Source organism: Periophthalmus magnuspinnatus, chromosome 8, assembly GCF_009829125.3.
Source record: "Periophthalmus magnuspinnatus isolate fPerMag1 chromosome 8, fPerMag1.2.pri, whole genome shotgun sequence".
Taxonomy (NCBI): Eukaryota; Metazoa; Chordata; class Actinopteri; order Gobiiformes; family Gobiidae; genus Periophthalmus; species Periophthalmus magnuspinnatus.
Genome location: NC_047133.1, coordinates 12,445,688 through 12,459,462, shown reverse-complemented (window position 1 = coordinate 12,459,462; position 13,775 = coordinate 12,445,688). Strand labels below are relative to the sequence as shown.

Genomic DNA, 13,775 nt, shown 5'->3' with positions numbered 1-13,775 from the left:
GCTATTATGGTGTAAAGTTGCTAGCATTAGCTGTTTACCTTTACGTTAGCCTTAGCTCGACCTGTTAAATGAGCCAAAAATGTCCACATTTTAGCCAAAAAGATGAATAATTCAGGCGTTTATCTGAGATCCAGCTTGGCAAAAACCTGTATGATAATTATTAGTCCATAAATACTTGTGTATCAGTCCAATTTGATCATTATTTATTACAGAAATCAGATTTAACAGGCTTTTTTCTCCCAGACCCCAGGATGATGTGACCTGAAAGTGGGTTAGGGACTAGGGTGGACATTCGGACACAGCCTCCCCAGGGACACACGTAGGGTTCAAATAGGTCACATAATATTTTTCAAAATTAAAGTAAGTAAGCAAATTGTATGCTGGTTATGATGAAGAGCTACTATGAAGAGGCTTCTCATTTCTGGAGTTTTAAACAAAGTCAATGGATCCACTTATATTAGTAAGACATTTTACACCAATATTACAACTTACAGTGAACAAAATGTAAAGACATGATCTGCATCTGTTTCCATTTCAATTCTATGTACCTGAAAAATGCATTATATGTCCTCTTTAAGTCAAAAGACCCTTTTCACAGAGACGCCTGGATATTTACAATTCTCTCAAAAAGTACAGAGCCGCACTTCCCCCTTATTCAATGTGTATTGGAAATTAGCCGTGTCGTGCTAAAATAAATCAATATTTAAATACCAGATAATCACAGACAGTATATCAAGATCTTTACTCTGATGTAAAGACTTCACTGGACGAATCTTCTGTGTTTAGACAAGTTAGTATTTGTATTTTGAAGCTAATTCTAACTGAAATTACAATTAACTATTGATGTTAAAATAGTGCTACAATCTGAATAATTTTGCACAGTAATCTGTGCTTTGGGACATAAATAATTACTTTTATATAAGGTTTCCTCTGGTCAAGTGCTTACATTGTTGTAAAGGTTTATTTCCTTACAGAGTATGAACAGTGTGGGAAGAGGCTCCACACACAGAGGCAGAACCAGCCAGGCGGCTCTGTGAAAAGGACCTATAAAAGTCAAATTTCCATATATCATCGCAGACACAGATGTCTGTTCCATTATTCTACAAATACAACTAAAAGTTCAATAGTATTCTCTTGTAAATGACTAAATATTGATTTGAGATAATATATATTTCTATATTATATTTAATCTGTAAATAAGAGCTTATAAGAGAATGATTGACAGGACGTAGACATGTTCTGTATGGCTTATGTCGTGGTGATACAGTAGCCAACAACTGACTTCACACGAAACACTTAAAAATGACAAACGGAGCTTATTCTGTAGAAGAAACATGAGCTTAGAACCTGTTGTTTGTGCAGTATGTTATGCTAGTATTGTGCTAGCATCAATCCGGTGTAGGTACAATGTCTACTCGGCCTGTAAAATTTTCTTGGGTGCACTAAATGTTGCATTTGACGACAAAGCGAACTAAGTCTAAACAATATGAGAAAGATATCAAATTGCTATTTTTCTGGCAAACATTTTTGATTGAGATTAGATTTATGATTTAAATTTTACCGGGCTCCCACCGGGATGAGGCCCGGAAGACCCGCTGAAGGGGCTATGTCTCTCTGCTGGCCTGGAAACACTTTGGGGTCCCACCGGAGGAGCTAGAGGATGTGTGGGGTGAGGGAAGTCTGTGAGTCCCTGCTTAGACTGCTGCCCCCGCAACAGAAGAAAATAAGTGGAAGAAAATGGATGGATTTCAATTTCAATAATCTGATTCTGTTTCACATTTTGACTGAAATGAGCATTTCAGAACATGTTTCAACAGATCAAAATTACAACATTAGCAGTTTGGCAAACTCAAACAAGATTTATTTATTTTTGTTGTTGTTTGTAGAGGAAATCGTGGTACTTCAAAAACTGCAACCTTTGCAATTTGCTAATTGCATTCATTCAAATTGTGATTTTGATTAGATTGCGATTAATCTTACCTATGCCATCTATATTATCAGTTTTTATGGTCAAAAGGACAAGTTTAAAAAGTCTATAATATAATTCATATTGAATATTTAAGTATATAACATATATCTGTAGTGCTTTTGTGATTATTGTGCAGTATATTAAGAAGTTTAACTCTGCTAATTTCTGGCTAATAAATTCATAATTTTATAATAATTACAGAGAGTCCCGCGACCCAGCTCTGGATAGGTGATAAAAAAAAACAAAAAAAAAAAAAACATTGTTAGACTGATGGATAAAGAGTTTTGTTTCATCAAATCTATTTGTCTTCAGTGATCAGAACTATGGTGGCCCTGTGGCACTGAAGGGCCAAACACACATGTCATTTTGGAAACATGCACCCAAATGAAAAAATATGTGCATCCTAAGTATCCTAAGTGCATCCTACTAATTTAAAGGGCCCACACAATACTACAAATAACAATACTACCTCCAATATGAAGACTACTACTATAAATACTACAGCTACTACAAATATCAAGACTACTACTACTACTACTACTACTACTGTTACTACCAAATTATTATTGGTACTTGTGATAATAGTAGCAGTAGTAGCGTTGTTGTAGAATTATTGTGCATGTTTTGTCCTTCAGAGCCACTGTACTGTACGTCTCGGTTTGGCATTTCTGCTTTAACAGGAGAAACAGCCCACCGTACTGCTCCTCTGGTACTTGCGTCCTATTGCGTAGTGTAAACACCAGAAGCTGAACCCAAGTAGATTTCGGAGGCCGAGTACACAGTATGTATGCTAATGTCCATGCTAATGCCTATGCGATGCCCTGACAGTGCCCTCTGCGGAGAGCACGTACCTGAAGAGTGTGAGCTGGTGAGGTGAGGTCCTGAGCCAGTCTGAGCAGAGGTGGGTGGGCAGCAGTCAGATACTGTAATATTTACTGCACTTTTTATTTGTACTTAAGTTACATTACTGTATTATTTTTTTACCCATGTGTGTAAGTCTAAAAGTGACAAAACTGTTTAGTATGAAGAACACCTTTGAAAGCGTTATTTCTACCATAGACTGCGTTCACAATTCTAATCTGAGTTAGGTTTGGTTTAGGTTGGTTTGTTTCTAGTTTGGTCCCAGTTTAGTTCTTCCGGTAGACTTGATTTGGTACTGTTCTAGTCCTGACTTAGACCTGGTCTAGTCAGGGTTTACTTCCAGTTTAATTAGCGTGAACACAACCTTCAGATTTATGTGAAAAGACCAGCATTTTCACATTGTTTCATATATTTTTGTCTTCATGATCATATCTATAAGACTTAACTTTTAAAACGTACATAAGTAGAATTTGCACTAGTTTCACAAATACTTTTTACGTGAATAATTACTTGAATCACTACTTTTAATTAACTTATATTTTAGTAAGAGTACTTTAGTAGTAGTAGTATCTTACTTGAGTAAAATACATTGCGTATCCTACCCACCTCTGTTCCTGATCCTTCTACAGCCCAGTTGAACCTACTGAGCAGCGGGGAACTCTTTGAGAAAGTGGCAGGTATTCTTGTGCACCACCTCGCGTAGCTTCCTTACCCTCCTGCTGCTTGACGCACCGACAAAGCTATCTGGCTGCAACACGGCCATGCCATTGTGGACGTCCCCCATGATGATGATCGCACTGTCTGCTACCGTGATGTTCGGACAGGGGCAATTCCAGTTCATATTTAGCAAAGTCACCTCTAGGGGCTCCTTCCCGAAAAACCTCAACCCCATTTTGTCATCTTTCAGAATCTCGTCCACGGTGATGAGCGCGTGACCTGATTCCTGCTCCTCCGTCAACTCCGTCACGCGTCCCAGGATCACGAAATCGCTCTTACAGAAGCTAGCTATCATCTTACCGCGCGGTTTACACATCTTGCAGTTGTGGTTTTTCGGAAATGGGCAAGACTCGTCGCACACCTCCTTGGACTCAAAGTTGTTCTCATTGCCGCCGCAGCCTCCGTAAACGAACGATTGGCATTTCTTGAGGACGCTGCTGTACGCCCATCGAGGTTCGTAGGACTTGCAGGGACCCTGGAGGCTAGGCAGGCTGCACGGCGCGGCTAGCTCACCCCCGCAGGATAGCATGCAGGCTTCGTATGTGTCGAAGTGGTTGCGGTTTTTGTTGCACTGGCTGTAGGTGAACGGGAAGCAGTTGTTCCGCTTGGATTCGTAGTACCAGCTCATTGTATCCTCCCCACAGTGATCCGTATCCGGCGACTTCAGGCATTCCTCAGCTGGGAATGGTAGATTTGTACTGTTGACTCTTGCTTCTTTCTTGATGACCGCCAGAGGGAAGTGAGCAGATGCGCTACCCCCTACGTTCTTGGCAGTGCAGGTGTAGATGCCGGCATCTTGCAGTTGCGCGTTGTAGATGACCAGCTGGCCGATGTTGGTGACCACAGTGTTGCCCCTGACGTGGTTGGGCCGGAGCACGGTGTTCTCGCGGCCCTTGATCTGCTTCTCCCAAGTGATGTCCGGATGGGGCTTGCCGGACACCTCGCACAGGAAGCTGGCAGTGTCGCCCACGAAAACGGTCTGCCGGGTGACGGGGCTGTGGATGGCGGGCGGCTGGATGTCCGCGGGGAGGGTGGTCTGCAGGGCGGTGGTTGGGTGGAGGGTGGTCTCGTCAGGTAGGGGGCTGGTGTTGGGCCAGGTCAGGTGGAATCTGTGGGACCAGAGAGAGAGGGCAAATCAGGTACGTGTCTCCAAATGAGAGGTGTGCTGAAGGTTTGAGATTTTAAAGGTGCGGCGCGGTGACTGAATAGCTACCACTCTAGCCCCCCAGCAAGAAGATTAAAGGTTTGACTGGAACCTTCTTGGAGTTAACATTTTCTCACATTGTCTGGGTGGGTTTCCTACAGGCATTCCGGTTCCCTCCATCAACCCAAAGCATGCACAATAGGTCAAATCCTCCATCTAATGTAGTCCTGACCAAGACTAGCTCAAGATCTGGAGATGGGTCCCTGGATGCCCATTACTCTTGACAGGTGCCCCAGTGGCATAGCAAGATGTGTAAAATACAAGGGACAAATTAACCTATGGGGACAATTAAGAGTCCCTTAAAGCTGTCTTCTGTAATTGGATTGACCAACCCGGCCCTGTTGTATTCTCACACTTGCTCTCTACGTTTCTGCAGTCTAATTGTGTGCCAGCTTTGGCCTGAGGAAGACCAGAGAGCACAGGTGAGCCAGAACAAAGGCCCAATGAGGGGAGGGAAAAGGGGCCAGTTGAAGGAAGGGGGAGCAGGTTTCACATCTGACATCTACTAAAAAAATCAAATAAACTTACAGATAGTAGCTTTAACCTTAACCTCTAAACCACTAAGTAACTTTTCCTGATGAGGTGTGAGGCAATGGGCGTTCAAAAAACAATAAACTAACAGTCTTTGCACACTTGAACCCGAATGAGCCAGAAGCCCCATGCAGCCCCATGCAGTGTTACCTGTCAGCAGCAGAGTATGAGCTTAAGTACTTAACATGTTACCTGCAGGTGACCTCAGTGATAGAGATACCCTTGGAGCAGGCCTCCGCGTCCATGTAGCACTTGTTGTAGTAGGTCATCCCGTCAGACGCGCACGTGAAATGGGGCTCCCTCTCGCAGCGGTCGCGGCACTTGCACACGGGCTGTCCGTCCCAGATGTCGCACTCGGAGCCCTGCTGGGAGCACATGAACTTGTCGCAGGTGGCCCCCTTCGGCATTCCAATGGGGCCCTTGTTGCCTTTGACATCGATGTAACGCGCCGCCACACAGCTTTTGTTTCCGCACACATTGGGACAACACTTCTCAAAAGACTCGCAGTCCTGCAGAGGGGAATAAGGAACACAAGTTTTACCGAGTTTATGTTTTTGTTTAAAAGTGTGATAAAGGTTACTCTCAAATCAAACAAAAAACACATACCAAAGTCAAGGACCATAAACTTCAAAAATGAAAAAAACAAAAACTAAACTTTTTCTTGCTTTGGAGCAGTACATAAGAGATAGTTGTAAGGTGAGGTTTTGTATACTGTGGTCCAAAGCAAGAAGCAAGAAGCAAAAAAAACAACCAAAATGTTATCTAAAAATAAAAACTTTTGGATGTTGCCATCTGAGTATGCTATGCAGTTATTTCATGTGTGAAAGTTACTCTAACACATAGTGCAGAACACATACATACATACAAGTAAGTTTATATGGTCAAATGAATAGAACAAAAGAAACACAAATTGAAATGTGCACTATGTAACATTTCTGGAGAAGGGTATGACTCCTGCTTGTCTTTATGGAGATGCAATTGCGGGAATGTTCCACACTTAACTTATTTATCTCCATGGAGCCAAGCAGTCCTAGTTATAGGTCAGAACTGTGGAGAGGAAGCTGCACTTGAGATAAGAATGTATGTTTTTTGATGAAGCAATAAAAAAAACAACATAATGAAACATTTAATGTCATACTGTTGATCATTTTATAGCCTAGGTAAAGCAATGACATCTCAATGGAGACAAGCAGGTGGGAAAATCTCCACCAGAAAAGTTACAGAATACACCTTTAAGCACATAGCATATATAAAATGATAAAATTACAGCTGTCAAAATTAAAATACCCAGATACTATTTGATACAAAACCAGTATCAAAACTCATCTGAACAAGTACCGATACCATGATACTGAAAAAACACACCTTTTAAAACAGACCTTTTCTGAATAGACATAAAAGTCTAATAGTCTTCATTTATATCATAACTAATTAAAGACCACAGGGAAATCAAGAAACAAGGTTCTGTTTCAAAATCAAGGTTGACATTTTTGTATTGTATCAACACCAGATAACACGCCACAAGTCCAAATTTATCCTTTAATACAGCAATGATGGCAGCAGCAGCACGATTTAGATTATGAAAAATGTAATATTGTGACATAGACACTTGCAGGCATGGTGCAAAATGATATTACGGGGCTATTTTCTCTCCATGAATATTGTAAACTAGGAGAAGATGCATGCAACTAATTACATGAATGACATATTTACTAATCTATCTCAAGTAATGGTCTAAGTTTGACTGAAGTAAAGAGCACGTGGTGCGCACAGATGGTCCCTGCAAACATAAAGCGTAAAAGTCAACTTTGCTTCAACTTAGGCTCGAACACCAGTCCACAAACAGCCGCACTCACCTGATCAGACTCGCACTCTCTCATGCAGGTGCTCATCGCGTCCACCCACAAGTTCGGGTTCAGCTCGTTCGGACACAGACCCGCGTGGGAATACACCAGTTTGGGCACCTGACCCAGCGGCATCGCTCTGACTCGTCGTGTGTTCCACAAGAGCAGTCCCGAGACGAACCAAATCCACCGGGGGAACAGCATCCACCACATGTCCGCAGCGGAGCAGACACCACAGGCAAGAAGAGTCCGGGGTAGAGCAGAGGAGAGAGTGCACAGGGAACTCCCAAGCGGCGGAGTGATGAGAGGAGCGGTAGGCAAGCAGTGCTCAGAGTTGGATAACGGTGGGAAAATAACTGTGCAGATGTCAGTGCAGGAGGTACAGTGAGCGGGCTACAGTTACGATTGGCTTCATTCAGTGGAGAGGCGCGAGGGAGCAACAGGACTGCTCTGCCACCTGTGCGCGCGACTTAACCCTTCACTTCCAGTAAGATACTGCCAAGTACAGAGTTACTCCAGTAAGATACTGCCAAGAACAGAGTTACTCCAGTAAGTAACCTTACAATATCAAAAGCAAACATTTCTCTCAGTAGGGCTATTATTTGAAAGAAAATCCACAATTATTGAATCTGCATGATCTGGACTGAGCCAGATCATCTATCCACAGAGCTGACCTGAAACTTGGCCTGCGTGGTTGTGTGACCTGCTTATATGTTTGATATCATATTGTGAAACATTTCAGGAAATGCAATAACCTCTCCATGGGGATGGGACGGACAGATGGCAGACCCTGCACCAGAAAAGTTTCATAGTGCACTATTGAATGACCACCATGCATTTAGTGATAGCAAAATATCTTCCAGAGCTATGAACCATACCCAGTGCCCTTAAACTCACTTTTAAACTCTTTACAACAACATGACATCCACTCATTAGACTTATACTGATGACACAAGACCCATCTGGTTTGGCCACACAATCCCTTCACCAGTGTCAATGTTATATCTTTTATTTGGGCTGCACAATGGAATCTTTGTTCCACTATAAGGGCCTGAGCTTATATATAAATCATATTGTATTGTGGTAGTCCTAGTGTGTACTTCTCATGCTGGATCCCTGCTGAGGAGGGGCCCTGTGCACAGGGCAGACCCAGGACTATAGTCTGCTGTTCTGTCTGTAACCCCACCCCACCCCCACTACTAAATATACACACTACCATGTTATATAGCCCATATTATTTGCAAAGACATTCTTGTGTTATCACAGGGAAGTATGCTACCTGTGTTGTTATTTAGAGGTAAAAATGATCAAAGTTGTATACATAGCATTACTTAAAGTTACACTATGTAACTTTTCTGGGAGTGTTTTGACCACTTGCTCGTCTCCATGGAGATGTTAATGCATTGCCTAGAATTTTCCACAGTACTTAACTATTAAAACAGATCAGTAGACTAAAAAAGTAATGTTACCAAACAATGTACATGGAGTAACTCCTTTATTAAAGCATGGGTGCTCTTCATTAAACTTAAATATCTTGCATCTATTTTAGCACTAGCGTTAAACATACATTCTTATATTCTCTCCACAGATCTGACCTGTAACTTGGCCTGATTGTTTCCATGGAGATGGATAACTCATAAACATTGTTTTCATTGGTTTTCTATGGAGCAGATTCATATGGTGACCCATACCAACCTGTTACAGCCTGTTTGAGAAGTCCGATGTAGACCACACGAGATACTGCCTTTGAAAGTGGTGTTTTGGCTCCAGGTATGTTTTAACTTAGGGAGGGGCTAGAACCACAAACTTGGAATTACTAAACAGTTTTTGCTTAAAAAATATAATTCAGACACAATTTAGATTTTGTTATTTTTAGGAGTTAGTTGCTCATGCAGCAGACCAAGCCTATGACAAACTCCGACATGCACAATAACCACACAATGAACTGGTCAGGGTTTACAGCTGAATATAAAGGTTTGGGGTTTGATTCCCAGATACAGATCGGGCGAACATAAATAGGACCTGGTTAGTACTTGGATGGGAAACTGCTGGGAATACCAGATGCTGTAGTGGCGTGGCAGTGGCTCTAGTCTGGTGCACATTGTGTAAGAATGGGCAAGAAACTTAATCCATCTGATCTCTATGTGTCTATGTACACTGTTGTATGAATCAGACGGATGGTAATAAACGCATAGCTACAGTCAGGCGTGTTTACAGCATGTACGTATTATATCATGTATGTTCATTAACATGTACTGTCCCAGTAACTTTGTCAGCAAAATGTTCAGGTCTGGTTGAAGCGTTTGATTGTGATAAGTCCCATCAGTGGTGCAGACTGACCAATTACAGGGCAGTGTTGTGGTTTTGGTGGAAGCCAGTGGTGAACAAACCAAAACAAAAATGGCAACACCGACAAACGTACTTTAGCCTATTTTAGAAGAAATACTGACTACTTTGTTTTTGAAAAACGTGCAGAGATGCACTTGTGCATGAGTAAGACATCTGTACTTTTTTTTTTTTTTTAAAGTACAGACGTTCCACTGTTATGAGGCATCGACCAATCATCGTTAAATATTTGTTTGAATGCTTTCAGCACGAGCCATCCCAGATTGATGTGTACAACTCTATTCACTCTATATGCTACACATATCAGGTCCACTTCAAAATAGAATGACCTGTCAAGAGCCAGGTTACTGTCCAGACCTAAGAAAGCAAATAATACAAATATATATAAAAAGCAGGGGAAAAAATACAAATATACAAATCATGTAATATTGTCAACATAAAGCTTTTATTACTTGTAGACTTACTCAGTGGGAGGACGGACCAAACTGTATCAAGTGGGAGTAAAAACTATACTGTCTGAAAACTACTCAGTGATGAAGCCTCAATGTAACCTAATGATCCATCTGATAGTGGATAGTATGTATGCAGACCATCCTCCCCGTCCCTCCCCCTCTCCCCTCCCTCCAGCCTACATTCCCAGCAGCACTGCCCCGGCTTTAGGCTGTGGGGCGGACGCGATGGGGGGCAGTCTGCGTGCCCTCCTTGTGTATTGTTCCTAAACAGACCTTGAATTTGACCTTCTGTGAGCGAGGCCGACTCCACTTCAAAACAGATTGACAACTTATGTGACATCTGTATCGTGCTGTTGGTTTAGCAGATCCAGAACACATGGAGGGTGTGGTGACCGGAGAGGCTTGTTTTGGTAAAGTCTGGATTCTGCGCCAAAAATCACAATTTAGCTGTTTCACCCAGCGCTTTGGTCATCAGGGATAGTCACAATAAAAAGCAGTGTTAATGTGGGCAACAAATTACATTTTTCTGTGTACTGTACTATGTATGTAACTTCTGCTGAGGGACACACCACTTGCTTGTTTTCATTTTTGCTTTGATTGGAATGTTCCACAGTATGGCATTACATTCAACTATCTTTTTTTTTTTTTTTTTTTGAGGAGGAGGAGCCTCCACTAGAAAAGTTACACAGTGCACCTTTAACCTTTTGACAATTTTTTTTTTAGTTTCAGTATAGAATTTGAAATTTATTTTTTTTACTTTTGGTTGAGCTTTAGTTTACTTTTCATGGAGTGTTCCACAGTCTGACATTAAACCTATTTCTCTTGCAGTAGCCTACAGGTGTTTTTATTGCTAAAAGATAAAACATTCTCACTCTAAGCGGGCTTGCCTCCCCATAGAGCTGCCCTGTAAATTGGTCTGGTGGTATAACCTGTTTGTCTCGATGGAAATAGATGTTTTAATGTCACACTGTGCCATTAAATAGTGTATCTGAAAGGTTAAATAGTGCTGCTTGCATATCCCAGAGTCTTAGGTTTGATTCCTTGAACCCAGGAATCTGCTGGTGCCCGTTTAATCCCAACAGCTTTACTGTGCTGCATATTTGAGAATATAATTTGAAGCTGCAAATATTGGCTTTATGGATAATTCCTGTTAGCGCAGGGCACAAATGGCACAGACCCCTGCCGCCTTGTGCCTCTACTCCCAGAAGGCTCTTAGGGCTGGGCTTAGTGCCCTGAACACTGGTGGTGACTGGCCGGAGGTGTCCCCACTAAGAGTATTAAACTGCATTCATGTGTCTTTTGCAAGATTAAAAATTCCAGCGTGTACATGACCTTATTGAGATTTCAATATCCCTATTGGCCTTTTCTGGAAGTTGCCACAGGTGCCGCCCTTATCATTCCCACTGTGTGATTTTGCACAGGGCTGCTGATCTCCGAGGCAAATAAGTTCCATACAGTCTACAACACAGTTTTAAAGCCTTCCACAGAATGAGTGCATTGTTGACTTGTTGGCGCACATAAGCATTGAAGATTAAAAAAACCTACTTAACATATTTTGAAGGGGCATGGTTCTCAGTGGAGGAGTTCAAGTATCTCGGGGTTTGTTCAAGAATGAGGGAAGGATGGAGCGAGAGATTGACAGGTGGATCAGTGCAGTGTCTGCAGTGATGCAGTCGCTGTATTGCACAGTTGTGGTGAAGAAGGAGCTGAGTCGAAAGGCAAAGCTCTCGATTTACTGGTCAGTGTACGTTACTGCCCTCACCGATGGTTCCTGGTTTAGTCCTGGTTTAGATCTCTGGTCCAACTCCCACCTATGGGCCTGAGTTTCAGGTAATGACCCAAAGGACAAGATCGCAGATATAAGTGCGCAAAATTAGTTTTCTTCGCAGGGTGGCAGGGCGCTCCCTTAGAGATAAGGTGAGGAGCTCAATCTCCCCTGTTCCTCCTCATCGAGAGTGGCTTGAGTATCTGTTCCAAATGCCTCCTGGACATTCTGGGCATGTCCTACCAGAAGGAGGCCTCGGGGATGATCCAACACAGACTGGAGGGACTATGTCTCTCAGCTGGCTTGGGAACGCCTTGGCGTCCCCCTGGAGGAAGTGTCTGGGGTGGGGAAGTCTTGGTATCCCTGCTTAGACTGGTACCCCACCCAACCCCAGGTAAACAAAAGAAGATGGATGAATGGACTTTTCTTCTAATAAGTGGAATTAGAGATGTTTTTATGTAACACTCTTGCCAAATTATGGTTTTCTTTCCTGTGTTTTTGTGAAACAAACTTGGAGGCTGGTCAACACTGTCCTGAGAATCTGGCTATATGTCAGCTGGCTCCAATGGAAGTGTTAAGCTGTTAAGCTGTTCTAAGTATGTACTTTTGGCTGTTTTCTAAAGTGCTATTTTTAGTCATCATATGTGACACCTGCCAAAGTACCAGTCTTCCTTTTGATAGCACACTCCTTAAGGCAAAGTCCACAACTTATTGAGTCGTACCTTGCCTGACCAGCCAGTCCCTCCAACATCTTACACATATAAAGTATTGTCCAAGAGTGCAGTTTTGGTTTTTGTTTGGTTGGCCACGAAATATCTGACCTCGTATTAATGTCATTTTAGATCACCTATTCTACCTCTCTGTACCGAAGGAGCTGCACTGTTATGACAAGCATTGCAATTAGCTTTTCGGGAAAAAAAAAAGTATATTAAAAGTTTGAAAGCTTGCTCTGGGTTAATCAGCTACATGGTAACTAATGACTACAAGACCTATACTGGTCATTTTGTTTCAAATCTGTTTTTTTTTTTTGTTTTTTTCAAAAAGCCTATGGGAAAAATGAATGGAAAATTTACTTCCAGAAGCTGAGCAAGTGGTTAATGTTGAGCTCCAATTAAGCCATAGATTCCTATACTGACAGGATATTTTGCTCTTTGCAATGGACATTCTATTGTCTATAAATAACTGCAACCTTTGCACCAACTAAAATTTAGATTTGATTACGATATATGGTGTAGTCTTATCTCTTGCTAAAATTTACTTTTTTTTAACTGGCCTCGAGTAGTACACTCTTGGCTGGTGAGTGGTGCCCTGGGAAGCCGTTGGCGTGCACTCCCAACAATGGTGTTATGACTGTTGGTACTAAGCGTATTATGGGAGTCTGGCTGCTGAACAATGGGGAGGGCCATGTCCCACCATAGCAGGGCCTAAGCTGATTCCTCTGGGCCCGTCTAGACACAGTGCACTGCACACCACAGAGGAGGGCTTCATGGGCTGCTGCTGGACACTCATGTTTGGGAAATATTAGGTTTAATTTATATGTTTTCCCGTTATTCAGTTTATACTGTATTTTATACAACTTTTCCAGTGGGAGTTCCATCACCCATTTGTCTCCATGAGATGTTATTGCTTTGTTTAGACCACAGTGCATCTTTTCTCTTACTGCACTGTATTTTTATTTATTATTTGGCCTATTATCATGGTTACACCAAACCTGACACTTGAACTTTGTGCATGATAATAAAGGTGATTGCTGATTGCTAACATGGCCCTAAATGAGGGTGGTATCAGTCTACAAGAAGCTACATTCCTACATCACATCTGCACTTGACTATTAAGAGGAACTATGACATATAAGTCTTGTGTTATTGCAAAAGTGTTAGAGTTTGATGTTGTTTAAAATGAGCCTATCTAAACTCTTTAGCATGTTGTGAGTAGCATCCTCATCCATACCATGCCATACCAGATGTATTTTGCTTCATTCACACATTTCAATACTACTGTACATTTATTTAACCCAAAACATGCACCGTAAGTAAAATCCTCCAGCTAAGGTAGTCCTAAGTATACCTCAACATCTGGGGATGAG

At 42.0% G+C, this 13,775-nt stretch overlaps 1 protein-coding gene across 1 annotated transcript; it reads right to left on the bottom strand.

Moving 5' to 3' along the window:
• Positions 1–2,584: 2,584 nt before the first annotated feature.
• Positions 2,585–7,368, bottom strand: wfikkn2a (info WAP, follistatin/kazal, immunoglobulin, kunitz and netrin domain containing 2a). The gene is made up of 3 exons (XM_033971280.2): positions 7,139–7,368; positions 5,475–5,791; positions 2,585–4,656 (listed from the first exon to the last, which is right to left on the bottom strand). The coding sequence occupies exons 1-3, from the start codon at positions 7,337–7,339 to the stop codon at positions 3,471–3,473; spliced, it is 1,704 nt and encodes a 567-aa protein (XP_033827171.1). The 5' UTR covers positions 7,340–7,368; the 3' UTR covers positions 2,585–3,470.
• Positions 7,369–13,775: the final 6,407 nt, after the last annotated feature.